Source organism: Marmota flaviventris, chromosome 2 (assembly GCF_047511675.1).
Source record: "Marmota flaviventris isolate mMarFla1 chromosome 2, mMarFla1.hap1, whole genome shotgun sequence".
In the NCBI taxonomy this organism is placed as follows: Eukaryota; Metazoa; Chordata; class Mammalia; order Rodentia; family Sciuridae; genus Marmota; species Marmota flaviventris.
Window position 1 is genome coordinate 111,966,514 of NC_092499.1, and position 25,118 is coordinate 111,991,631.

At 46.6% G+C, this 25,118-nt stretch overlaps 1 protein-coding gene across 7 annotated transcripts in view; it reads right to left on the reverse strand.

The window, feature by feature from the left end:
• Megf11 (multiple EGF like domains 11) overlaps window positions 1-25,118 on the reverse strand; it is a 211,200-nt gene that overhangs the window by 56,477 nt on the left and 129,605 nt on the right. For all 7 annotated transcript variants that reach the window (XM_027925884.2, XM_071607325.1, XM_071607327.1 and 4 more), the window contains 3 exons: window positions 19,144-19,390; window positions 17,733-17,853; window positions 3,933-4,069 (listed from right to left, as the gene is read on the reverse strand). In XM_027925884.2, the coding sequence (XP_027781685.1) occupies window positions 3,933-4,069; window positions 17,733-17,853; window positions 19,144-19,390 (505 nt within the window). The remainder of the gene's footprint in view (window positions 1-3,932; window positions 4,070-17,732; window positions 17,854-19,143; window positions 19,391-25,118) is intronic.

Here is a 25,118-nt window from a genome sequence, read left to right on the forward strand (position 1 = left end):
CGCAAGCTGAAACTCAGTACCAATTAACAATAAACCTTATGTTTAAAATATATATCTTAACACGTCTGAAATCAGATAAGTCGTATAACTGATGGCGTGACATAGTTTAATTATAAGTATTTTTCATTCTTAGCAGTGTATAAAACAATGACGCATCTTACAATCAGTGGCATCTTAGGTTTGATGAAATGGGGTAATTTCGTTTCTCTGTGTTCAGTTGGGACAGACATAGTCTCTCTTTTCTGCTGAGCGATGATTCTCCTTCCCTAGGTGGGTCTTCCCCTGAGGAGAAGAGGCACCTCCTTCATCAGACGGGGGCCATTTCCTTTTCCTGGGACTGGACATCTCTTCAAGGCTGGGGCCAGGACTGGGTCTCTCCGTCACCTGTGAGCCCCCATTCCCACCCCAAAGAGGAGGACTGGGCCGTTTCGTGTCCTGTGTGTGCTCCGGCTGGTGCTTAGAGTGCCCAGCATAATAACAATTATTCTTCACATGACTCACAACCACCAGGTGTGGATCCTCTATGGATGGACGTGACCCCTCTGCTGACTGAATGTGCCTCTTGATATTGCCCAGGGCTAGTTCCCAGGGCAGGCAAATTCATTGTCCTAGCAACTGGACCCTGGCAAGGTAAGGGGTAAACCTGGGGGTGACTCCTGCATCCCTATGACAAAGGGAAATGACCTCTGGCCTCTGGAGTTTGGATTCTCGGTTCCCCAGTGCTGCTGCAGTGGTGTGGACAGTGGAGAGCCGACCCAAAGGACACCCATGTCTTCGTCATAAAATGGGACACTAATGAAACCTCGTCAGCTTGTTTGGGGATTAAATAAGATAATGTGTATAATGTTTAGAGAGGTGCCTGGCCCATGCTCAGAGTTCAGTACCACATATTAGTCATTATTATTGCTCCCGTTAATACTGTTTCTTAAAACAGAGCCCATCTAGTGTTCTGATTTTGGATCCTGACATGAAAAAACCCAAAGGGAAGAATTCTCATGTTCACAGTGGGGAGAACTTGAGGAATTATGTGTTTAAATGATCGTGTTTTCCCATTTCTCGGGTGTTCTGTATGTCTTCTACAGTAATCAGGGGGAAACAATAAAATATTTTTTAAAAAATATTTTTTTAAAATATGGCCCAATCTTCTTTATTTTATCCTTGAGGGTCATGGGTGAAACTGACCATAGGCAGGGCAGGGCGAGCCCATGTCCCTGAGAACTCAGTGGCCCAACATGAGGGTGAGTGGCCACACCCCAGGAGATCTGGGAAGGCCGGTGGTGCCTGGGGGCAAGAGCAGCCAATGTGTCCCAGTCTCTTCTGTCATTGCTGCTCTGTTCCCACAGTGACAGGGACAGGGAGAATAACTGGCATCTGGCCTTAAGAGCTCCCCTCCCAGGAAGGACAGACAGCAGGGGTGAAGATGGCAATAGCCCCAAACGCCAGAGAGAAAGGGGCTTCCAGACACACAGGCTGAACCCCGTCACCAACCCCTGACGCCACTGATAATCTCGGAGGTGAGGTGACTGCTCCAAGCTCACGTAGCCTGTGAGTGGCCAAGATGACACTCGGTCATCTTCCTGCATATCCTGCTGCATGTCAACCAATCTGAGGCCTCAGGAAGAGAAAGAGAGCGGAAAAGAAAGAGAAGAAAGGGAAAGAGGGAGGGAGATGTCTAGAGAAGGAGTGCAGGAGGGAAGGTAGGAAGGAGGATGAGGCAGAAGGATGACCCGGACAGTTAGAGACCCGCAGAAGCGCCATCTACCTGACTGGCAGGTCCCGGCTCAGCCTCAGGATGGATCTCTCCAGAAGTCACTGAGCTTTGCTTACCTCAGATGGCTCAAATGTCAGGAGAGAAAACTCACACCAGGAGACACCTGTTCCCCTTCATTGGAACACTCCTGTCCTCTGCCTAGCAGGTCTGGACAGAGCCTGGACAAGAAGCCCCTCTGAAGGAGCTCCCGGCCATACATTTTGAGGTGACTGATTCCACAGCCCCACAGAAAAGAATCTAGAAATGAAATAATGGCAACCTAATCCATTTACATAATCAGCCTCTATTTTTTTCTTCCTCACAATTTAAACAACTTATTTATTTAGAGATCAAGCAATGATGGCTAATGAATTTTACACAAAGCATGCTAATAACGGGCCTGTGGAACAGAAGGGTAATCACAGCAGGAATTAGTTTTCTACTTAAACATCCTTCCTTTGCAACATATCAATCTAATGTGTCCAATCCGCCATTAACAACCAGATACATTGCTCAATTAAATTACAAAATGAGCTGCAAAGCCCTCGTTACGTCTTGTGTTTAATTTGCACTGGATTCAGCCTATCCGGGGAGGCCCGTGTTATTACACCCGCTCAGCGTTAATACGCTCGTGATGATTTGGGGTGGGTTAATGCGGCTGTCACCTACAAAATAAATGGAGGCAATTTTACAAAATATTAAACACCAGGCAGCCTATTTAGTTGGGAAACCCAAATGCTACGTGGCCCTCTGAACTGTCCTGTGGTTGATTGGCAAAGATTGCTGAAGGGGCCCTTGGCTTTGGGGGTTTCTGCCCGCCCACAGATCATGGGCCAGGTTCCAAGAAGAGATTCTGGACTCTCCACTCAGTCCATCTTGGCAGTGGACACTGCGAGCTGATGAGGTGGGGTCTTCGGGGGTAGGGTCTAGCTGACTGGAACCCTGGGCTTGCTTGTTTCCAATGACAAAAAGGCTACATTCTTTCTCATGTGGAAGTGGATTGAAGCCAAGGGGTCCTGCTCTGATTTGGGGTCTTCCCTGGTTCCTGTCCCCAGCTGCTCATCCTTAGCGTTTCCTTACTTAAGGTAGAAGGTGCTCTCGTCCTGGGTCCCCAGATGCCAAGCCCACACTCTGTGCTTGGAAGAGTAGATGTGTAGATGAACAACGGTTGGCAGAGTCAGACAGGGCTTAAAGGCTTCAGACTGAGCCACAGAGGACTATGGTTAATGGATGGTCCCTCCTCTGGGCATCCCTGAGGACTGGGGTCGATTCCAGTGAGAGCTGAGCCTCCATTTCATCCATTAGGCCCTGATGGATGCATTGGGTGACTCTGTTTTGATCCCTCATCTGGACGTCACCCAGGGAAGGGGCAGAGAGATGGTGAACAAATGTTCTTGCTTTGCTTTGTCTGGGCAGAGCAACAAAACCCAGGGCCAGAAGTGAAACACGGATCTGTGGATCTGGGCAAGGGGGTGGGAGCCTCCTCGTCATTGGCCCTCTTGCTGGGAGAGACCCAGGTTGTGCCAAGTGAGGGGCAGGAGGCCTGGCCTGGGTCCCCCGAGCAAATGCCCTCCTCCAGCTCCAAGCCCACTCCCCACCACATACTCCACTTGCTGCCTCTCTTCCTCTGCCCCTGTGCTATCAGCGTGGCCTCCTTCCTCCAAGGTGGCCAGTGTGGACACGCAACAGTTCCTCAGTTTTGTGGATCATCCACTGTGCCAGGCTGGTCTCATTTGAGGACACTGGGGCCCTGGTTCAGTCTGCTCTTGAGGCCATGGGCCTTTAGAGGATGCAAACTGATGTCAGTATATTTGGAGGGGGACTCAAATTTAGGAGTAAAAGTCCACTTCTAGAAGAAACCATGCAAACGGTGGGAACTGAATTTGCATTCAGCTTCTCTGAACTGGCTGTGCCGTTGTCTCCCTCCGTTAGTGCAGACAGTGGGTAGCAGTGCTCCCCTCCTTCCCCCAGGCACACCAGAGCAAATTCAGGGTCACTGGGCTGGGGAGGGGTTGCATCCTGCTGAGGAGGAAGGTTGAGTGGATGAATCCCCCTGGCAGGAGCACCCAGAATGTTTGCTGAGGAAAGAACTGGAAGGCGGGCAGACAGAGCGACGAGGGGTTGGTAAACCTCAGCCATTCCCTGCAAGGCTACTGTGAATAGGCAAGAGTCGACACCTTACCTGTCACCCATGTATCCAGCGGTGCAGTGGCACTGTCCAGTCACATGGTCACACTGCCCTCCGTGGTGGCAAGGGCAGTCCTGGCTGCAGTTCTGGCCAAATGTCCCTGGTGGGCAGGGCTGGGCACACACCGCTCCCTGAAACAGAGTCGGAAGACACACATGGTGGCGCTCCAGAGAGGTCATGCTCAGCCCACTCTCCTAGGAATGGCACATCTGCTGGGTCCCAGAGACCACCCCATCTTTCCAGTAGAAACAAAGAGATCTGGACACTATGTCTCCAAAGCCCTCCTCTTACAGATGGAGACACCGAGGCCAGCATGGCCATCTAACTATTTAGCACACATTTACAGCATGTGTGTTGTATACCAGGTGCTGTGTTAGGCACCAGCGGTACAGAAAAGGAGACTTGATTTCTGTCTTCCCAGTCCACTGGGGAGAGAGCCAGGAAAAGCCTAAGACACTGATAGTCTTGCACCGAAATGCAATAGAGAGCTGAGCAGACGTCAGGAGGAAGCCCCCAATTAAACATGCTGATGCAGAGACCTGCATTTATCTCCACTCCTTCCTCAAACTAGCCAATAGGAGAGCAAAGGACCCCAGAGGCCCGAACCCACAAGGACAAAAGGAATAGAGGACAAGAGATGTCCCAAGCTGGAAGATGGAAAAGCAGATGGAGGAGCAGTAACTGCTTCAGCTTCTGCTTTCTCAACAATGCTGAGTGCTCGCCAAGCAAGGGTGGGAAGCCACCGCGATGCTGGAGGATCCAGATCTTTCCAGCCTCAGAAAAGCTTGGGAACCCAGAATCCCAGCATCCATGGAAGGCCAAGGCACAGGGAAGTTGAGCAGGACTGTTAGAAAGTTTATAAAAGAAGGGACAAGACCCTTGATTTGTCCCCACCTCAAATAACCAGGTGATTTCCCAAGCCTTTTGGAGAGGTTGAACACACAGGCTTTGGGCGCAGGGACCCAGGAAAACTGAGGGTGGGGTGTAGTCCTACCTGCAGAATCATCAGACCCCCTGCTGGCTTCCCCTCACTCCCAGAATGATGATTGCCAAACTACACTTCCTGTGGCAGGAGGCTGAGGATCCCTTTTGGGAGACACTGATGAGCTCAGGAGAAACAACCCACAGATACTGATGTCTGAGGGTCCCAGCGGTCAACCTAGCATCTCCCTTTGCCTTTAGTTGACTTTTCTGAGGTTCACTATAAAGCATGATCCAAAGGTCAAAGATCACATGATATCTGAAGTAGGTTCTCATATGAAAGATGAAGACTGAAATAAATAGACAAAAGGAACACAGCGGAATCAGGAACTACGCCAGGAGCAAATAAAACTTACGGAGAAACCCTCTCTCATAATATAAGTGAATATGACCGGCAGAACAGGCCCAGCGGCCTGCTGAGGGGCAGAGCCGCCCCCTCCCCCCGCACCTGCAAGGTAGGCGGACCTGTGACCCACCAGCAGGACAGGCCCAGCATCCTGTGGAGGGGCAGAGCTGCCCCACGCGCCTGCAAGGTAGGCGGACCTGCGACCACCAACAGAACAGGCCAGACCTGCAACCGACAGACAGAACAGGCCCAGCGGCCTGCAGAAGGGTAGAGCTGCCCCCCCCCCCCGGCGCCTGCAAGGTAGGCTTACCTGCGACCCACCAGCAGAACAGGCCCAGCGGCCTGCAGAGGGGCAGAGCCGCTGCCCGCACCTGCAAGGTAGGTGGACCTGCTACCGACTGGCAGAACAGGCCCAGCGGCCTGCCGGCGTGGTAGGCACATTGCCCCAATTGGAGGAGGGGCAGAGCCGCTGCCCGCGCCTGTGAGGGAGACTTTGCAACTATACAAGACCAATATAAATATATAGGGGGAAAATTCAATAGCACAACAGTTTCACCAAGCAGAAAGAAACGCGAACAGTATGAAGAGACAAGGAAAGAAAAGACCACAAGCAATGCAGGTCAACTCAATGTTAGAAGAGGTAATATCTGCAGCAGATGGAATGTCAGATAAAGAATTCAGGATATACATGCTTCAGATGATCTGGAGTCTCAAGGAAGACATCAGACAGCAAAATCAGACAATGAAAGATCACTTCAACAATGAATTACATAAACAAATCCAAGAAGCAAAAGATCAGCTATACAGGGAGATAGAGGTTATAAAAAACAAACAAACAGAAATCCTAGAAATGCAGGAAGCAATAAACCAACTTAAAAACTCAATTGAGAATACTACCAGCAGAGTAGAACACTTAGAAGATAGAACATCAGACAATGAAGACAAAGTATTTCAACTTGAAAAGAACAGACAGCTCAGCAAGACTGTTAAGAAACCATGAGCAGAACATCCAAGAAATATGGGATAACATAAAGAGACCAAACTTAAGAGTCATTGGGATACAGGAAGGGATAGAGGTTCAAACCAAAGGAATGAGCAATCTATTCAATGAAATAATACGAGAAAACTTCCCAGACTTGAAGAATGAGACAGAATCCCAAATCCTAGAAGCCTACAGGACGCCGAATGTGCAAAATCATAAGAGATCCACACCTAGACACATTATAATGAAGATGCCCAACATACAGAATAAGGAGAGAATTTTAAAAGCTACAAGAGAAAGGAAGCAGATTACATTTAGGGGTAAGCCAATCAGGATAACAGCTGATCTTTCAACACAGACTCTGAAAGCTAGAAGATCCTGGAATAACATATTTCAAACACTGAAAGAAAATGGGTTCCAACCAAGAATTGTGTATCCAGCAAAATTAAGCTTCAGGATGGAAGATGAAATTAAAACCTTCCACGATAAACAAAAGTTAAAAGAATTTGCAGCTAGAAAACCATCTCTTCAAAACATCCTCGGCAAAACATTACAGGAAGAGGAAATGGAAAATAACAATGAAAACCAACAGTGGGAGGTAGGACACTAAAGGAGGGAAAATAATCAAAGAGGAAAACAAACCATGTTTAGTAACATAAATAAACAAATATGGCTGGAAGAACAACCCATATCTCAATAATAACCCTAAATGTTAATGGCTTAAACTCACCAATTAAGAGACACAGGCTAGTAGAATGGATCACAAAACAAGACCCAACAATATGCTGCCTACAGGAGACGCATTTGATAGGAAAATCATACATAGGCTGAAGGTGAAAGGTTGGGAAAAATCATATCACTCATATGGACTTCGGAAACAAGCAGGAGTGTCCATACTCATATCAAATAAAATAGATTTCAAGCCCAAGTTAATCAAAAGGGATAAAGAGGGACACTACATACTGCTCAAGGGAACCATACACCAACAAGACATAACAATCATAAATATATATGCCCCAAACAATGGTGCAGCTATGGTCATCAAACAAACTCTTCTCAAGTTCAAGAGTCTAATAGACCACCATACAATAATCATGGGAGACTTCAACACACCTCTCTCACCACTGGACAGATCTTCCAAACAAAAGTTGAATAAGGAAACTATAGAACTCAATAACACAATTAATAACCTAGACTTAATTGACATATATAGAATATACCACCCAACATCAAGCAGTTACACTTTTTTTCTCAGCAGCACATGGATTCTTCTCAAAAATAGATCATATATTATGTCACAGGGCAACTCTTAGACAATATAAAGGAGTAGAGATAATACCATGCATCTTATCTGATCATAATGGAATGAAACTGAAAATCAACCATAAAAGAAGAAAGGAAAAATCATGCATCACTTGGAGAATGAACAATAGGTTACTGAATGATCAATGGGTTATAGAAGACATCAAGGAGGAGATTAAAAAATTCTTAGAGATAAATGAAAACACAGACACAACATATCGGAATCTATGGGACACACTGAAAGCAGTTCTAAGAGGAAAATTCATTGCTTGGAGTTCATTCCTTAAAAAAAGAAAAAACCAACAAATAAATGATCTCATACTTCATCTCAAAATCCTAGAAAAAGAAGAGCAAAACAACAGCAAAAGAAGTAGAAAGCAAGAAATAATTAAAATCAGAGCTGAAATTAATGAAATCGAAACAAAAGAAACAATTGAAAAAATTGACAAAACTAAAAGTTGGTTCTTTGAAAAAAAAATAAAAAAAATAAATAAATAAAATCGACAGACCCTTAGCCATGCTAACGAAGAGGAGAAGAGAGAGAACTCAAATTACTAGCATACGGGATGAAAAAGACACTTCAGAAATACAGAAGATAATTAGAAATTATTTTGAATCCTTATACTCCAATAAATTAGAAGATAGTGAAGGCATCGATAAATTTCTTAAGTCATATGATCTGCCCAGATTGAGTCAGGAGGATATAGACAACCGAAACAGACCAATATCAATTGAGGAAATAGAAGAAACCATCAAAAGACTACCAACTAAGAAAAGCCCAGGACCGGATGGGTATACAGCAGAGTTTTACAAAACCTTTAAAGAGGAACTAATACCAATACTTTTCAAGCTACTTCAGGAAATAGAAAAAGAGGGAGAACTTCCAAATTCATTCTACGAGGCCAACATCACCCTGATTCCTAAACCAGACAAAGACACTTCAAAGAAAGAAAACTACAGACCAATATCTCTAATGAACCTAGATGCAAAAATCCTCAATAAAATTCTGGTGAATCGGATACAAAAACATATCAAAAAAATCGTGCACCATGATCAAGTAGGATTCATCCCTGGGATGCAAGGCTGGTTCAATATACGGAAATCAATAAATGTTATTCACCACATCAATAGACTTAAAAATAAGAACCATATGATCATCTCGATAGATGCGGAAAAAGCATTCGACAAAGTACAGCATCCCTTTATGTTCAAAACTCTAGAAAAACTAGGGATAACAGGAACATACCTCAATATTGTAAAAGCAATCTATGCTAAGCCTCAGGCTAGCATCATTCTGAATGGAGAAAAACTGAAGGCATTCCCTCTAAAATCTGGAACAAGACAGGGATGCCCTCTCTCACCACTTCTGTTCAACATAGTTCTCGAAACACTGGCCAGAGCAATTAGACAGACGAAAGAAATTAAAGGCACAAAAATAGGAAAAGAAGAACTTAAATTATCACTATTTGCAGATGACATGATTATATACCTAGCAGACCCAAAAAGGTCTACAAAGAAACTATTAGAGCTAATAAATGAATTCAGCAAAGTGGCAGGATATAAAATCAACACGCATAAATCAAAGGCATTCCTGTATATCAGCGACAAATCCTCTGAAATGGAAATGAGGACAACCACTCCATTCACAATATCCTCAAAAAAAATAAAATACTTGGGAATCAACCTAACAAAAGAGGTGAAAGACTTATACAATGAAAATTACAGAACCTAAAGAGAGAAATAGAAGAAGATCTTAGAAGATGGAAAAATATACCCTGTTCATGGATAGGCAGAACTAACATCATCAAAATGGCGATATTACCAAAAGTTCTCTATAGGTTTAATGCAATGCCAATCAAAATCCCAACGGCATTTCTTGTAGAAATAGAGAAAGCAATCATGAAATTCATATGGAAAAATAAAAGACCCAGAATAGCAAAAATAATGCTAAGCAGGAAGTGTGAATCAGGCGGTATAGCGATACCAGACTTCAAACTATACTACAGAGCAATAGTAACAAAAACAGCATAGTACTGGTACCAAAACAGGCGGGTGAACCAATGGTACAGAATAGAGGACACAGAAACCAATCCACAAAACTACAACTATCTTATATTTGATAAAGGGGCTAAAAGCATGCAATGGAGGAAGGATAGCATCTTCAACAAATGGTGCTGGGAAAACTGGAAATCCATATGCAACAAAATGAAACTGAATCCCTTTCTCTCGCCATGCACAAAAGTTAATTCAAAATGGATCAAGGAGCTTGATATCAAATCAGAGACACGCCGTCTGATAGAAGAAAAAGTTGGCTACGATCTACATACTGTGGGGTCGGGCTCCAAATTCCTCAATAGGACACCCATAGCACAAAAGTTAATAACTAGAATCAACAAATGGGACTTACTCAAACTAAAAAGTTTTTTCTCAGCAAAAGAAACAATAAGAGAGGTAAATAGGAAGCCTACACCCTGGGAACAAATCTTTACTCCTCACACTTCAGATAGAGCCCTAATATCTAGAGTATACAAAGAACTCAAAAAATTAGACAATAAGAGAACAAACAACCCAATCAACAAATGGGCCAAGGACCTGAACAGACACTTCTCAGAGGAGGACATACAGTCAATCAACAAGTACATGAAAAAATGCTCACCATCTCTAGCTGTCAGAGAAATGCAAATCAAAACCACCCTAAGATACCATCTCACTCCAGTAAGATTGGCAGCCATTATGAAGTCAAACAACAACAAGTGCTGGCGAGGATGTGGGGAATAGGGTACACTTGTACATTGCTGGTGGGACTGCAGATTGGTGCAGCCAATTTGGAAAGCAGTATGGAGATTTCTTGGAAAGCTGGGAATGGAGCCACCATTTGACCCAGCTATTCCCTTTCTTGGTCTATTCCCTGAAGACCTAAAAAGAGCATGCTACAGGGACACTGCTACATCGATGTTCATAGCAGCACAATTCACAATAGCAAGACTGTGGAACCAACCTAGATGCCCTTCAATAGACGAATGGATAAAAAAAATGTGGCATTTATACACAATGGAGTATTACTCTGCATTAAAAAATGACAAAATCATAGAATTTGCAGGGAAATGGATGGCATTAGAGCAGATTATGCTAAGTGAAGCTAGCCAATCCCTAAAAAACAAATGCCAAATGTCTTCTTTGATATAAGGAAAGTAACTAAGATCAGAGTAGGGACGAAGAGCAGGAGAAGAAGATTAACATTAAACTGGGATGAGAGGTGGGAGGGAAAGGGAGAGAGAAGGGAAATTGCATGGAAATGGAAGGAGACCCTCAGGGTTATACAAAATTTCATACAAGAGGAAGTGAGGGGAAAGGGGAAAATAATACAAGGGGGAGAAATGAATGACAGTAGAGGGGGCAGAGAGAGAAGAGGGGAGGGGAGGGGAGGGGAGGGGGGATAGTAGAGGATAGGAAAGGCAGCAGAACACAACAGACACTAGTATGGCAATATGTAAATCAATGGATGTGTAACTGATGTGATTCTGCAATCTGTATACGGGGTAAAAATGGGAGTTCATAACCCACTTGAATCAAAGTGTGAAATATGATATATCAAGAACTATGTAATGTTTTGAACAACCAACAATAAAAAAATTAAAAAATAATAATAATATAAGTGAATATCCTCAGGTAGCTAGCTATTAGAAAGTATTCATGAAAGAAGACGAGTGCTACTAAAGGGGACAGCCAGAGTAAAGAGTTCTTGAGAATAAAAAAAGAAAATGGCACAAATTTGAAAATTGGAATAGGAAAGCTGGAGATTATTTGCTTGTTTGTTTTTGGATCAAACCCAGGAATTCATGCAAGCTAGACAGTGCTCTACCACGGAGCTCCACCCCAGCTCTGCAAGAGAGGTTGAAGAAATCTACAAAATGGAATGAGAGAAAGAGAAAGAGAGAGGGCTGAAAATAGTAGAGAAAACATAATAGAAAGAAAGGAAGGGAGAAAAGAAGGAAGGAACGAGGGAGACAAGACCCCATCAAGGCATATTATTGTGAGTTTTTATATATTTATGGGTAAAGAAATGATTCTAAAACTTTTTAGAAAGAGGAAAGCAGTCACATACAAAAATCAAGAAGCAAATTATTAGACTTTTAAACCAGAAACTAGAAGACAACAGGGAATGCCTTAAAAATATGGAGAGGAAAACCTGGGCATGGTGGCATATGCCTATTATCCCAGGAACTTGGAAGGCTGAAGCAGGAGGATCACAAGTTGGAGGCCAGCCTCAACAACTTAATGAGAACCTATCTCAAAAATAAAAAAGGCTGGGGACGTAGATTAATGGCAGAGTGCCACTGGGTTCAATCCTCAGGACCAAAGAGAGAGCAAGAGAAAGAAAGAGAGAGAGGTGGTGGGGGGGATAATTTAATTTCCACCCTAGAATTCTACATCCAGCTAAACTAAGACCCAGGTGAAGAATTCAGTAAACAAATTTTCAGATTTTTAACAACCTCAAAAAATTAACCTTCCATGGATATTTCTTGGATAGGTGCTAGAGGATTTTTTTTCTTTTCCCACCGAAAAGAAGAATTATCAAAGAAAAAGAAAGGCATGGGTTCCAACAGGTGAAAGGAGTTCAGGGTGGTGGAGAGAGAAAGTGCTAGATGACAACCACGCAGCAGACCCGGAAAGCAAGAGTTCATCCTGCCGTAGAAGCATGCAGGCTTCTGAGAGTGAGACTTCAAAATCAAAACGAAAGCGAAATGCTGATTGAGCGCCCTCTCCATACCTGACGTTATTGAGAGACGTTTTAAGCTTCTGTCCAGGAGTCGTGGGTCTAAATTACTAACAGTATATACGTGGGCATATTAACATACACGTTAAACAGGATTGAACCCAAAACTGTAATATAATTCCATCGGGAGGCTGGGAGGAGGGTTGCTCGTGTCGATCTGTGTGCGTGGTGGACCTAAATCTCACTCTATGGCAGGAAGTCAATAGATTCAGCTAAAATCTCAAATGGAAAAGTTGAGAAATGGCAGTAAAGCATGTTAGGTAGAAAAATGGAAGGAGATGCCAGAAGAAACATCTAAAAGGTTTAAAACTGGTTGTTTTCAGGGATTTGTATTTGGGGCAGGGGACCGGTTTCCCCTTCTCCCTCCCCTCCACTATCAGCCTCAGGGTATTTAAACTAGATAGATCTATTAGTTCTTTTTCGGATGGACATTGAGAGCCCAGTCCTGTCTCCTGCCACCCTTTCAGCCTCTTATACACCAGAGATAATCATTTCTCTCGTGGAGATCAAGGATGATTCTCCAATTAATTAATCAATTAGTTCAACACACAATTATTAAGCACCAATAACTGCAGACCCTGACAAAGCCAGTTTAGTCAGGAGAAGGCTGCCAGACCAGGGTCATCTTTTGAGATGATCCAATTGAGTGGGAATGAAGTAAGTGGGAGGTCACTTAGCTCAGATCTTCCCCTCCACACATGGGCCACTGCGGCTCCGGCAGGAGGGACTGCGGGGCGGAGGCAGTGGTGGGGACTGCAAGGCTGGTGGGTGGGTGGAGTGGGGGACCTCCTCCTCCTGGAGGTGGGGGTGGGGCACTGGGTGTGGTAGACCCCTGCTTTCCTCACTGTACCCCAGAGACTAGAGGCACTCATGAGTGACAAGGAATCTTTTTGGTTTTTGTGCAAGTCAGTCCTGGACTGCATAAGGACACCCTAACTCTGAAAAAGTGTTTTAAGCCAACTTGGGGTGCTGTGTCTCCCACACCCTCATCCTCAAGCAGTGTGGCCTCATGCATTTACACGCACGCACGCACACCCATCGATCCCTCTTCCCTGGTAGGCCAGCCAGGGCTTCCGAACCAGTAGGACAGCTTGGTGCAGAGAAGGTCCCTTCCAGCCTTCCCTGGGGGAAACCAAGCAGCCCTCCGATTTTTTTTGCCAAGTCAGGGAGCTCCTTTTGAGCTCCTGCTCAGAATTCCCAAACACCAGGCACCTGAAGTCCCTGAATCTCTAGGTCCCCCTGGCTTGGGGCTTCTGGGGCCTGAAAGAATTTGATTCCTTGGAGTCTTGCTACCTGGTAGGGTGGAGAGAACACTGGACTTTGCAAAGTCAGACTTGGGCTCAAATCTCAGCTCTGTCTTCTTCCAAATGGTTGAGTGAGGACAAGTCATGGGATCATTCTGAGCCTCAGTTTTCTCATCAATAAAATGGGAGTGGTAACCCCTGGTCTCCCAAGTGGCTGTAAGGATTGAGATTGGAGATTCGAAGAAACTAGGTAGAGCACCTTAATGAGTCTGCTCTTAATGAATATTAAGTGAACCAACCTGACAGCTGATGAGGTGGCTCGAGACAGGAGCCCAGAAGAACCTGGGACCTGGAAGAAAACTGTGTGATCCATCATCAACTGCTGGTCAGAAGAGCAGCCTTTTGGGGAGCGCCAGGGGACAGGGCAGACAGGAAGGTGTCAGAAAGAGGGGGATTTCTCTCCTGCTGCAATAGACTGAATTGTGTATCCTCAAAATTCTAAAGTTAAGGTCTGACCCCTCAGTACATCAGAGGATAGCTATATTTGGAGGTCACCTTACAGTGGTGACCAAGGTAAAATGAGGTCATATGGGTCGCCCTGATCCACTGTGACTCATGTCCTTACAAGAAGAGGAGATTGAGACAGACACACAGAGGGAAGGTAGTGTGAAGACACAGGGAAAAGACGGCCATTGCTAAGCTGAGGAGTGAGGCCTCAGAAGATGCCAACCCTGTGGACACCTTGACCTCAGATTCCAGCTCCAAAGCCCATAGGAGATGAGTTCCTGTGGTTTGAGCCACCTACTTTGTTTTGGCAGCCTGAGCAGACTAATGCACCTGCCCTTTGGTCAGGAATGTCTCTAACTATAGTGAGACCTTTGACTGTGTTGCTGGACAGGAGAAGAGTCAAGAGTTCTGCTCATTTCCAATGATGGCTGCTGTCCTAGGATGGCACAGGAGCCCTCAGTGGACAGTGAACAGTGGTTGGCATCGGTGCTGTGATCCCGACCATAGGCCCGGCCATGGGCCCCCACAAACCATCCTTCCCAGAACTAAGCATCCTCTATGATCCTGCAACCTCAGTTCCAGAAGCCTCTCTGTGACCCTCAGTGATAACTGAACCCACTTCCCAGGTTCTCAGCCCTGTTTCTCTTCCAGCCTGTCGTTTCCTTCACTTGGGTGTCTGCAGATCTGCGCAGACATGCATGTGGAGTGCATGCCCGCACCCCATCTAGCCTCCACCATCAGACTGGGAACTCCCAAGGGGATCTGATCACATTCCTTCCTCCCTTCCCACCTGCCTCTGGTGCCCACCCGAATCAAACTACTCATAGTTTCTCTGTTTGGCAAGATCTCAGAGGCCGGTGGGCGGGGGGGATAACTCCTAGGTTTTTTTGTAAAGGCCCCTCCAAAGAAGGGCTCATGACAGCTGGGCAAGTGAGGTATCCTGTCACATTGTCAGGAGCTGGTGGCCTGGAGGCCAAAGTTCCAGGCAGTTCCAGTTCTGCACAGTGCTTCTATCCCTTTGGGAGCAGCTGTATGATGGGAATAAAAAATCATATTCCACATGGTCTCTGAGTGGGAAAACTGTGGCTGCAGCCACATGGGGGTCAATGGGAAAGTGGGGCAATGGAAGATGATAACAGGGGACCCTTCTCCCCAGTGTCTTCTCCTTGGCCCTAACTCTCCCTGGGAGGAGCCTCAGGGCCAAGCTGCAGCCTCATTATACTATGACTCTGCATGCGAGAGGGGTATTAATAATGCATGCAAATCTGCAAGTTAAATGCTATGTCAAAAATAGAAATGCAATTGTCTACAATAAAATTAAAAACATAAAGTCCTCAAATCCAAAGATTTCTATCAACAGAGTTTCCCATCATCTGGAAGAACAAACCTCTCACTGTGTTAGGGAGAGGGGGAAAAATGCCTCTGCCTGGTGGCTTCCCGCCCTCTCTGCCACCGCCAGCCTGCAGCAGCCTCTCTCCAGAGGGCTGGATGGGCTCAGGGTCTGCTGGGGCTTATTCTCCTTCATCACCTCCCCATCCCACCTCCCCCACCCACTCCTGGGTCTATAAGGATCCAGCCTGCCCATCCGCAGATCTCTGAGAGGGCCTTGCCAGAGAACTGTTCAGCGTAGAAGAAATGGACAGGGACGTAAGGGCATCAGCTCTTTGTCTTCCCCCAAAAAGACCAACACAGGCAGCCAGGGCTGGCCCTCAGGAGTCCAGAGACCTGGATTCTGGGTCTATTTCCCTCATAATCAGGGATATGGCCTTGGTGTCACTAGCCTCCCTACCCTTAACTCCATCATCCAAGAGAGGAAGGTTTGTACAGACCAGTGGTGTTGAAATCTCTTAAAGCTAAGACACCCCCCACCTTTTTTTTTTTTTTGTATAGGGGATTGAACCCAGGATTGCTTTACCACATCCCCAGCCCTTTCTTAATTGTTTATTTTGAGACAGGGCCTTACTAATTTCTTAGAGAGCCTCACTAAATTGTTGAGGCTGGCCTCAACTTGTGATCTTCCTGTCTGAGCCTCCTGAGCCACTGGGATTACAGGTGTGCACCACAGTGCTTGGCTAGGACACCCTGTTTTTATGTGTACTCTTATCTAGAACTCAAATACAGAAAATAGATTAAGACAGAGCAATGGGGATAGGGTGGGAGCCAGAGTCCTAATTATTAGCCCTCCGACTCCCATTCTCTTCCTAAGAAACTGTAGCATTGTGTGGAAGAAAGAAAGAAATCCTATGGTTTTGTTCAATTATTTCCAAATGCAGACATGGCTGGCTTCTTCGGAATCATCTGGGAGCTTATTAAAGACAGAGATCCCAGCCGGCTCAGGTGGAGCCAGGGAATCTGTATTTAGCCAATCCCATCCCCTCATGTACTCCAGTGTGCAGCTCAGTTAGGATACTGCTGGACCACATGCTCCCCAAGGTCCTTTCCTTCTCTAAAACATTCTGCCAAGGCTGTGCCTGCCTCCCTGGGCCTGCAGTTGTTCACCCTGGCTGCTCCTGTGCCCTCTGCATTCACACCCTCCTGAAATATCCTGCTTCTGCTCAGCAGCCCTGTCGTTGGGACCTAGGGGAGGGCTGTACCAATGAACCCCCCACCAAAATGGGGTATGTTTCTGGGGACAGAGGCAGGATACAGCTTGGGAAATTCAGCCTCAGTGATCTAGCAGCTGCTTTGGAGCCTCAGGGAACAGGGAAGCAACTGATGGGCAGAGCTGGTTGGCTGAAAGGGGGCTTATGGGTAGCCTTTGGCATCCAGAAATGTAAAGCAGGCAGCCAAAGATGCCTCAGCATTTGCAAAGCTGAGACGTACACGGTCTCATCTGAGGCTCCTGCCAACCATGGCAGCCGTGCAGGGCAGTGTTTACTGTTGTTACATCAGCTCTGCACATGGAATGCAGACACCAGGGAAACTGAGGCTTTCTCTCAGGGTCAATGTTGGACACGAGACCTGAATTTAGGCCTCTAAGGTTGTAAATCCTATCCCCCTTTCCTGCAATGGTTGATCTAGACACAAGACCTGGGTTGGTTGAGACTGTATCAGAAGCACCTGGGATGCTCATTAAAATACAGATTCTGGGGCCCACAGCATCTGATGTGTGAGAACACAGGGGGTAAAGTATTATGAATTCAAGTGAACCATATCCTGCTGTCTCTCCTTCCCTAGCCTCTTCTGCCATTTTTGCTCATATGAGCACCTATGCCCAAACACAGAGACAATCTTTTTTTTAAAAAAAAAAAAATATTTTTCTCTTTTTTTAGTTGTAGATGGACACAGTACTATTTATTTATTTATTTATCTTTATGTGGTGCTGAGGATAAAATCCAAACATGTGAGGCAAGCACTGCACCACTGAGCCACAACCCCAGCCCAACAGAGCTAATCTCATGAGAAAAATTTCTCTCTTTTGCCCATGACAAATCACAGCGGGGAGGTTAAGTAACTAGCTTTGGCCACATGGTACTTAGATTGCAGACCTGGGGTTCCAAGCTGTGTCCATGACACCATTGACAGAGTCTAATAATCCTTGTGACCATAAATGGGGGACTACTCAGGGTGGGAGGGGAATCTAACTTTTTAAGATGCATGTGAGAGATGCTTAGACCTTTATAGTGTCCCACCCTGAACCTGAAAGCCCACCTACCGTCCAACCTGGAGGGCAGGCACACTCGCCAGTGATGTGGTGACAGGTGCCCCCATTCTGGCAGGGGCAGCGCAGCTCACAGTGAGCTCCATGGCTCCCAGGGGGGCACAGCTCCTCGCAGCTGCATGGAGAAATACAGTGTTAGATATAGCAGCATTCAAATCTCTGCCCCAGTGCTACTAGTCCCAATGATCCAGGGCTTCCTGGGAGGCAAGTTACTTAGGAATTAGTGTGTCCACACACAGGGTGAAAAGTATTAGGCTCAGGGTAAGCTGAGATGCAGTACTCTTCCCTGCCAGTAGGGGGAAGCAGGGCTCAGATATAATATTCTGGAATATAGTGTACTTGGGCCAGTATTTGAGGGATGACTTAAATGTTCTTAGTATGAAAAAGAGTGCTCTGGAGAGGAGGCTGAGGAAGACTTTCCTAAGAGGAATGAATTTTTCTTGGGGCTTGGCGAAATTAATTTCAAGAGCATGTCAGGCAGAAGGAACAGCATGAGCAAAGGCACTGAGGAGTGCCTATGGATCCTTCCTGCCTTCAAGAATCTGCCTATATTCAGAGAGGGACAGAATCTAGGACATGTCTCTTCCAGGCTCTGAAAGGCTCTCTGCCAGGTGTGGGGAAGAATGTGCATGGAGTCTCAGCCTTGGATCTTCATCCAATGGCCCCGGCCTCTAGCTCAAAGGGTCCTGGGAGCTGGTCAGGCATTAGGGCAGGGAGAACCTTCAGTCAAGGATGTCTCTGGTCAGAATCCTTGACTGCTCCCTTGGGATCTAGGGCTGTTGGAGAGGTCACAGAACCTTCAACAGGATTAGGGGGAGAAACTCAATCACCTGTGAGAAGGCTCAGCAAAGCAATCTTGGAGGTCCCCTGTCAATATGGAGTCTCCAGGGAACTGGGATGAAGGGCTGTTTGGGGTCTGACAAGGGAAAGTGGGGAAAGGAACGGGCACAGTAACCCTCCCAAATCTGCACATGATATATGCCCAGGGCTCTCAACCCCTCTCTATATCTCAAATGGCCTAGAAGGGTCAGTCAGGCTCCAGGTGAGCAGAGGCATATGAGTTAAGGTCAGAAGAGAATTCCAACCTAATGGCTGAAGCCCCTCACCAGGAAGTGCCCTCTGGGAAGCCCTTTCAACTTGAGCACTTTAGGCCACCCAGGCACAGTCTCAGGTGGAGATCTGGATCTGAGATCCGTGTGGGCAAGGCCTGGGCATTTAGACTCTGCGGGACTTGGGTCAGCAGACAGAAGATGTCACAGCCAGGACTGTCCAGACTCATCCTGCCCAGGCGCTGGGAACCGGGAACCGCAGTGCAGCTCCGCTCCGCCCCGCCCAAGCCCCGCCCAAGCCCTGCCTGGCCCCTCCCCTCCCCGCCCCGCCCCGCCCCGCTCCCCGCACTACTCACTAGACGCCGGTGTAGCCAGGTGCGCAGAGGCACTCCCCGGTGCGAGGGTCGCAGCTGGCCCCGTGGCGGCACTGGCACGGCAGCTGGCAGCCCTTGCCGTGGGTGCCCGGCGCGCAGAGCTCCTCGCAGCGCCACCCGCGGAAGCCGGCGGCACACACGCAGGCGCCAGTGATGGGGTTACACAGGGCGCCGTTCTGGCACTGGCACCGGTTGCTGCAGTGGGGACCCCAGTGGTCGCTGTCGCAGCCTGCAAGAGAAGGGATGGTCAGGGTTGAAGGTTGCCCGCCGACTTTCCTTGGAAAGGAGATCAGGAATCGATGCTGATGAGGCCTTCCCGTGTCTGCATCACGAGGGGTGTCCAGGTAGAGGCTTTGGTGCCTCATAACCTCCACCAGTTCTACCACCAAGCCACCCAGAGAATCACACAAGCTGAAAACCGCCGGGACCTTGTTCCCTCAGCACAGTTTCAAAAAGCCTCTCCCAGTCTGGCCATTCTCTCCCAACCAAATGAATGTCCCCAAGCCTCTCTCTCTCCTGTATTGAAATGCTGAAGTGACAAACTGCCTCCCTGTATCTCTGAAACTTTTCTTGGGTGGCTGTCTTTCTCTGTTCCTCTCAGACAGACCCCTTCTCAGCCCATCCACCACCCCTCTTCTCCGTGACTTTATTCCTCCTCTTAGTTGCTCCCCAGTTCAGTCCAGCTCCCATTTCTCTCTTTCCTGCCCTCTTCTCTCTTTTCCCCACACTCATGGGTTTTCTCATCTCTTGCACCTCCCTCTGGGAACAACCCTGCCCCTCTCCTGGCTCCATCTCCCCATCATCCTTGTGTCTCTTTTTCCCTTTCAGTAACACCCACACCCTGGTCACTTCATCTTCAGTTCAATTTCATGACTTCCCAAGCAGCCAGCTTCAGAAGAGGCAGGAAAAAGAAAGGTTTCCCTGGGAGGTTAGAGAGGGTCTTCAAAACCTTTATATGTAATTAAATGTTTCACAGAGTGATTGCTAAGCCAGCTTTACAGAAATCCACTCTACAACTGCGGAAAGGGGAGGAACGGTGAGCTCCAGGAAGACCACACTGCCTGCTGCCACCTTCCATTCTGACCCTCACCTGGTGTGTACAGGACACACAATAGCAAGGTATCTGCACCATAGTTTAATTCCCCTGAATTCTGGAGTGAGGGTGGGGTGTGAGCTGAGGTTTAGACAGGCATAAATAATGTTCTAGGAGAAGTTCAGTGGAGAGAAAGTTCGTCCCCAGCTAGGAGATCAGGCGAGGCTTCCTAGGACAGAAAGCATCTCCAGTGGGCTGTAAAGGCTGTCTCATTTGACTGCCTGATAGAGTGACCACCAGTCTTGCTTTCAGCACTAAAATCCCACATTCCAGGAGGTACCCTGGTCCTGGGCAAGCTGGAATGGCTCCTTACTCTACTGCTTGAAGATACAGATTAGCAGTTGATCATTGTGTCCCTGATTTCTAGAATTTAGACACTCAGAGAGGAACTAGGCAGTTGAGTAAGATCAGGAAGGTGTCATGGGGTAGGCTCAGTATGGCCAGATACAGTGGCACTCCAGTGTGGGGCATGCGCAAGAGTACAAGGTGAGAGTGGCTGGCGAGTACCTGGGTTCTTTGGGGGTCAGAGGGTTATTTGAAAGGATCAATATATCAGCCCCACTAATCTCTTACCTGTCGCTCCCACTAGTTCACTCAAGTCAGATAGTCAAAGTCATGGATCCTGGCCCATCATCCTTTAGAAGACAGAACTAAGTCCCAGAATCCCCAACTTAAAAATTAAAATCCCCAACTTAAAATTCACTTAAAAACATCCCATTCCCCAGCAATGACAGAGAAATGAGGCAGAGCTATAGTGAGTCAATTATCTACTTATATCCCTTCTTCATTCCTGCCCCAAATATTTATACAAACTAAGATGACAAATTATGAGTGATCCACACCCCACACTTCCCACTTGGTGTTACAACAAGGCAAAAATCAAGTCCTTTTATAGTTACAACCTCTACTCAAACTGAAAGAGGCTCATAGGACAGAGTGACAGTAGCAGTCCCACATAGCCCCACCCTGCCCTGTTTTGGGGACACAGACTAGCAGAATTACTGCTGAGGCATTTCTCACTCTCTCTGTTGCCAAACACGTATGCTTGATTCACATAAGCTTAAGGTACCATTGACTCCATTGTAATAATGACAACCACATTTTAAATGCTGTGTGCTGTGTGCCATTCTGAAAGCTTTATGTACGTTAGCAAAATTTGATTTAGATTTTATTATTTCCCCAGTTTACAGATGGGGAGATAAAGGGTCAGAGGAGTTAAGTGATTTGACCAAGGTTATGGCAAGGGCAGGCCCAGGTCTTGGGGTTCCCGCTCTCTGCTGCAGGTAAATGGAACACTTTTCTGGAGGATATTCTAAGGAGATAAACTTATAGGTGGCATTGAAGATAGAATGGCAGCTACAAAGCAAAAGGCCAGGGATACCACAGAGCCTGACCACCTCCTCTCTGCTCATCACTGTGAACACCCTTAGGATGCAGAACAAGAGATTATCTTCATTTGTTGGGAACACAGTTATGCCCTAAGACCTTGGTTTTATAGAAAATTGCTGGAGTCCAAAGCCCGTTTGTCCTTGGTGCATCCCAGCGCACACAGCTACTCTTTGCTTATCAGGTGACCTCCATTCTTTCTGGCCCAGCCAAAACCCAGTAGGAAACAGAACTCCCCCTGATAAGGAAGGCAGAATGTCATCACGAAGTCCATGTAATAACACTTGGGCATTTCAATTCCTCTTCTTTCCCACTCCACATTTCCCAAGCTCCGTGAGTGCAGGAAGGGGCCCTGCCTCTTGGAATTCAGTCTAGCAGGGGCAGGGCTGCTGGAGAAGACCCAGCACATTGTGGAAGTGCCTTAGCAAAGGCAGCTCAGGGGATTAGAGAAGCACGTGAGGACACCCGTCTACGCAGCCTGACGCTCTGGTTTCTCACACCATAGACTGGTGCATGAGCACACGTGTGTGTATGCCCACCTGTGTATGTTTTATGGGGCTCCTAAAATAAGTGGGAAGAGCTCTGTGCACAGTGGGACATGGAAATAGATGGAAAATATGTGGAGACTAAACAAGCAAAGCTACTTGGAACCATTAATAAAAGGGCCAATAGCCCCTCATATGTAAATTGACAGGAAAAGATTACACCCACTTTAGAATATTCTAATTAGGGAAGCAGGGATATATGTAATCCATCCCAGAGAAATTTCTCCCTGGAGTGATTAAATGGAAAAGAATGTTAGGGTTCACAGGGATAAACTTCAGTTATCTAGAAAATCCACTTAAAAACATCCCATTCCCCAGCAATGACAGAGAAATGAGGCAGAGCTGCAGCAGGTCAATTATCTACTCTGCTGAAGGTGAATTAAAAATCATCATTACTATAATTACAAAAGGATGTTGCATTCTTCTACAGAAAATCGCAAACTCTTTCCAACTTGGCCTTGGACTGTCACCCCATCACACAAGTATTTTCTTTTTTTTTCTCCTGCCACAGACTCTCCTTCTAATTATATTTGGCCCTGGCTGATTTTTTAAGTGGCTATGTCTTCTCTGGGCAGCTACTAAACGCTTAAGGGGCACCCAGAGTGTATGACTAAAGAGTCCCCCCTCCCCGCTGACCACGTCAGACTCTGGGGTTCAGCCTTGTGGGCTCCTGGTACCCCATGGTGGGGGGAGTGGCTTCTCAGTGACTTCACCGTGGGCAGGCTTCTCAGCTGGTGCCTACCATTGATGAGGCGGTTCCCGTGGGCCAGGCCATGAGACAAAAGTAGAGAGTGGGTGTTTCTCACTTATTGTAGCAGGTGCTATTATTATTTCCATCTTGCAGATAAGGAAGAGAGGCTCAGAGAGGTTAAATAACTTGTCCCAGGTGCCACAGCTGGAGAGTGACTGGGAGTCTGAGCTGCAAACACCTGCTGTCCTGCTGGGTGTGGCCTGGTGTTGATGGAAGAGGGGCCTGGGACTCTGGCAGCCAGCCTGGGCTTAATCAGCCATCCTCAATAATCCATAGAGACAGGACTCTCCATGAATGCCTTATTCAGAAGTGGGTTTGTGTGCGGATGGTTGTCATGGGTCCCAGGTTTTCCACAGGTGACCCTATTTCCCATAATTTTATTTTCTTGAGTTACTTTATTGGTTGATTTATTCAGAATTTTCTTACCATATTAAAAGATATGGAACATAAATTTTCCATTTTCATCCTTTTAAGTGTATGACCCCGTGGCATTAATTACACTCACAGCGTGTGTGCCTTAACTTCACCACTTACAAACTTTTCCATTACCCCAAAAAGAAATTCCATAAGCAATTAAGCAATAACTCCCTACTCCAACCCCTTAGCCATGGGAGACTTTAATTTTATTTCTAAAAATGTTTGTAGTTGTAGATGGACACCATACCTTTATTTTGTTTACTTAGTTTTTATGTGGTGCTGGGGATCCAACCCAGTGCCTTACATGTGCTAGCCAAGCGCTCTACCATTGAGCCACAACCCCAGCCCTAATTTCCTTTCTTGATGTGCGTATTTGCCTATTCTAGATATTTCATATGAGTGGAATCATATCAGTCTTTTGTGTCTGGCTTATTCCACTTAGTATAATGTTTTCAAGGCTCATCAATGTTGTGGCATGATCAGGACTTCATTCTTTTTAAAGACTGAGTGGTATCCATTGTATGTGAGTTTCCCATTCTGTATTGCACATTTATCTGTTGATGAATATGGGGGCAGTTCCCCTTATCGACTATTGTGAATAATGCTGCTATCTATGAACCTTGGTATTTTGTTTTTGTGTTTGTAGTGCTGGAGATTGAATCACAAATACCTTTTTGAGTTCCTGAGGATCATTTATTAAAGGGACACTAGGTATATTCTCTATGCCTTTATTGACTTTTCTACTTTTATTAGGAAAAATCATTTTGTTGGCAACCATTTTTTCCCCCACCACTTTTATATAGGCTTTTTTTTTTTTTTTTTTTTTGGCTACTGGGGATTGAACCCAGGGGCACTTAACCACTGAGCCACATCCCCACCCTTTTAAAATATTTTATTTGGTTAAATTGCTAAGTTGCTGAGGCTGGGTTTGAACTTGCAATCCTCCTGCCTCAGCCTCCTGAGTGCTGGGATTACAGGCATGTGCCAATGTGCCTGGCTTGTATAAACTTCTTTACAGAAACTATGTAAGTTTCTGTATAAATTGCCTTGTGTCCAATTCTCTTCCATTAGCCCTGGAGCCTCCCTGGACTGGGGGTAGAGGGGACCTGGGGTTTTGTGATTGCTGTCCCCCATAACACACACACACTGTCCCACCCAGCTGGGCACAGGAAGAGCTGCCCACAATACTGCTCATGGGCCTGGCCAGCCTGTCTCTCAGCTACCAATAGTCACCACCCCTAGAGCTGTGGGGTTCACTCCCTCAGATAGTGGTTCTTAATCTGGCTGCACGTTGGCATCACTGGGGACGCTTTAAGAAGCACTCATGCCTGGACTGCCTTTAGCTGTGCTGATTTAATCATCCAGGGGCAGTGGGGTCAAATAGGGCCTCTAGAAAGCTCTTTGGTCCAAAATTGCCTTCTTCCCGTTATCTCTGTTCTCACTGGTCCTCTCAGAGAAATGGGCAGGAGGATGCTGGGCCAATGTGTGGGTGGGAGAGAAGGCTGGTCCTTCCTATCTACAGACTGGACTCCTGAGTCTCAGCAAGGAGGAGCGTTCCACAGCAGTGAAGTGCAAGGGGCTGACATGGACCTGGAAGCCCTGACCCTGAGCTGCCTAGTTTGCACTGTGGCCTGGGCCGTGGCCCTCACCCCAGCAATGGAAAGGCTTGATGAGTCACAGAAATGGTCCGTGGTCGCCATGCCCCTGAGAAGAGGCAGGGGATGCCGAGTCATGGGATTGCTCCAGAGTCTACACAGCAGCAGGC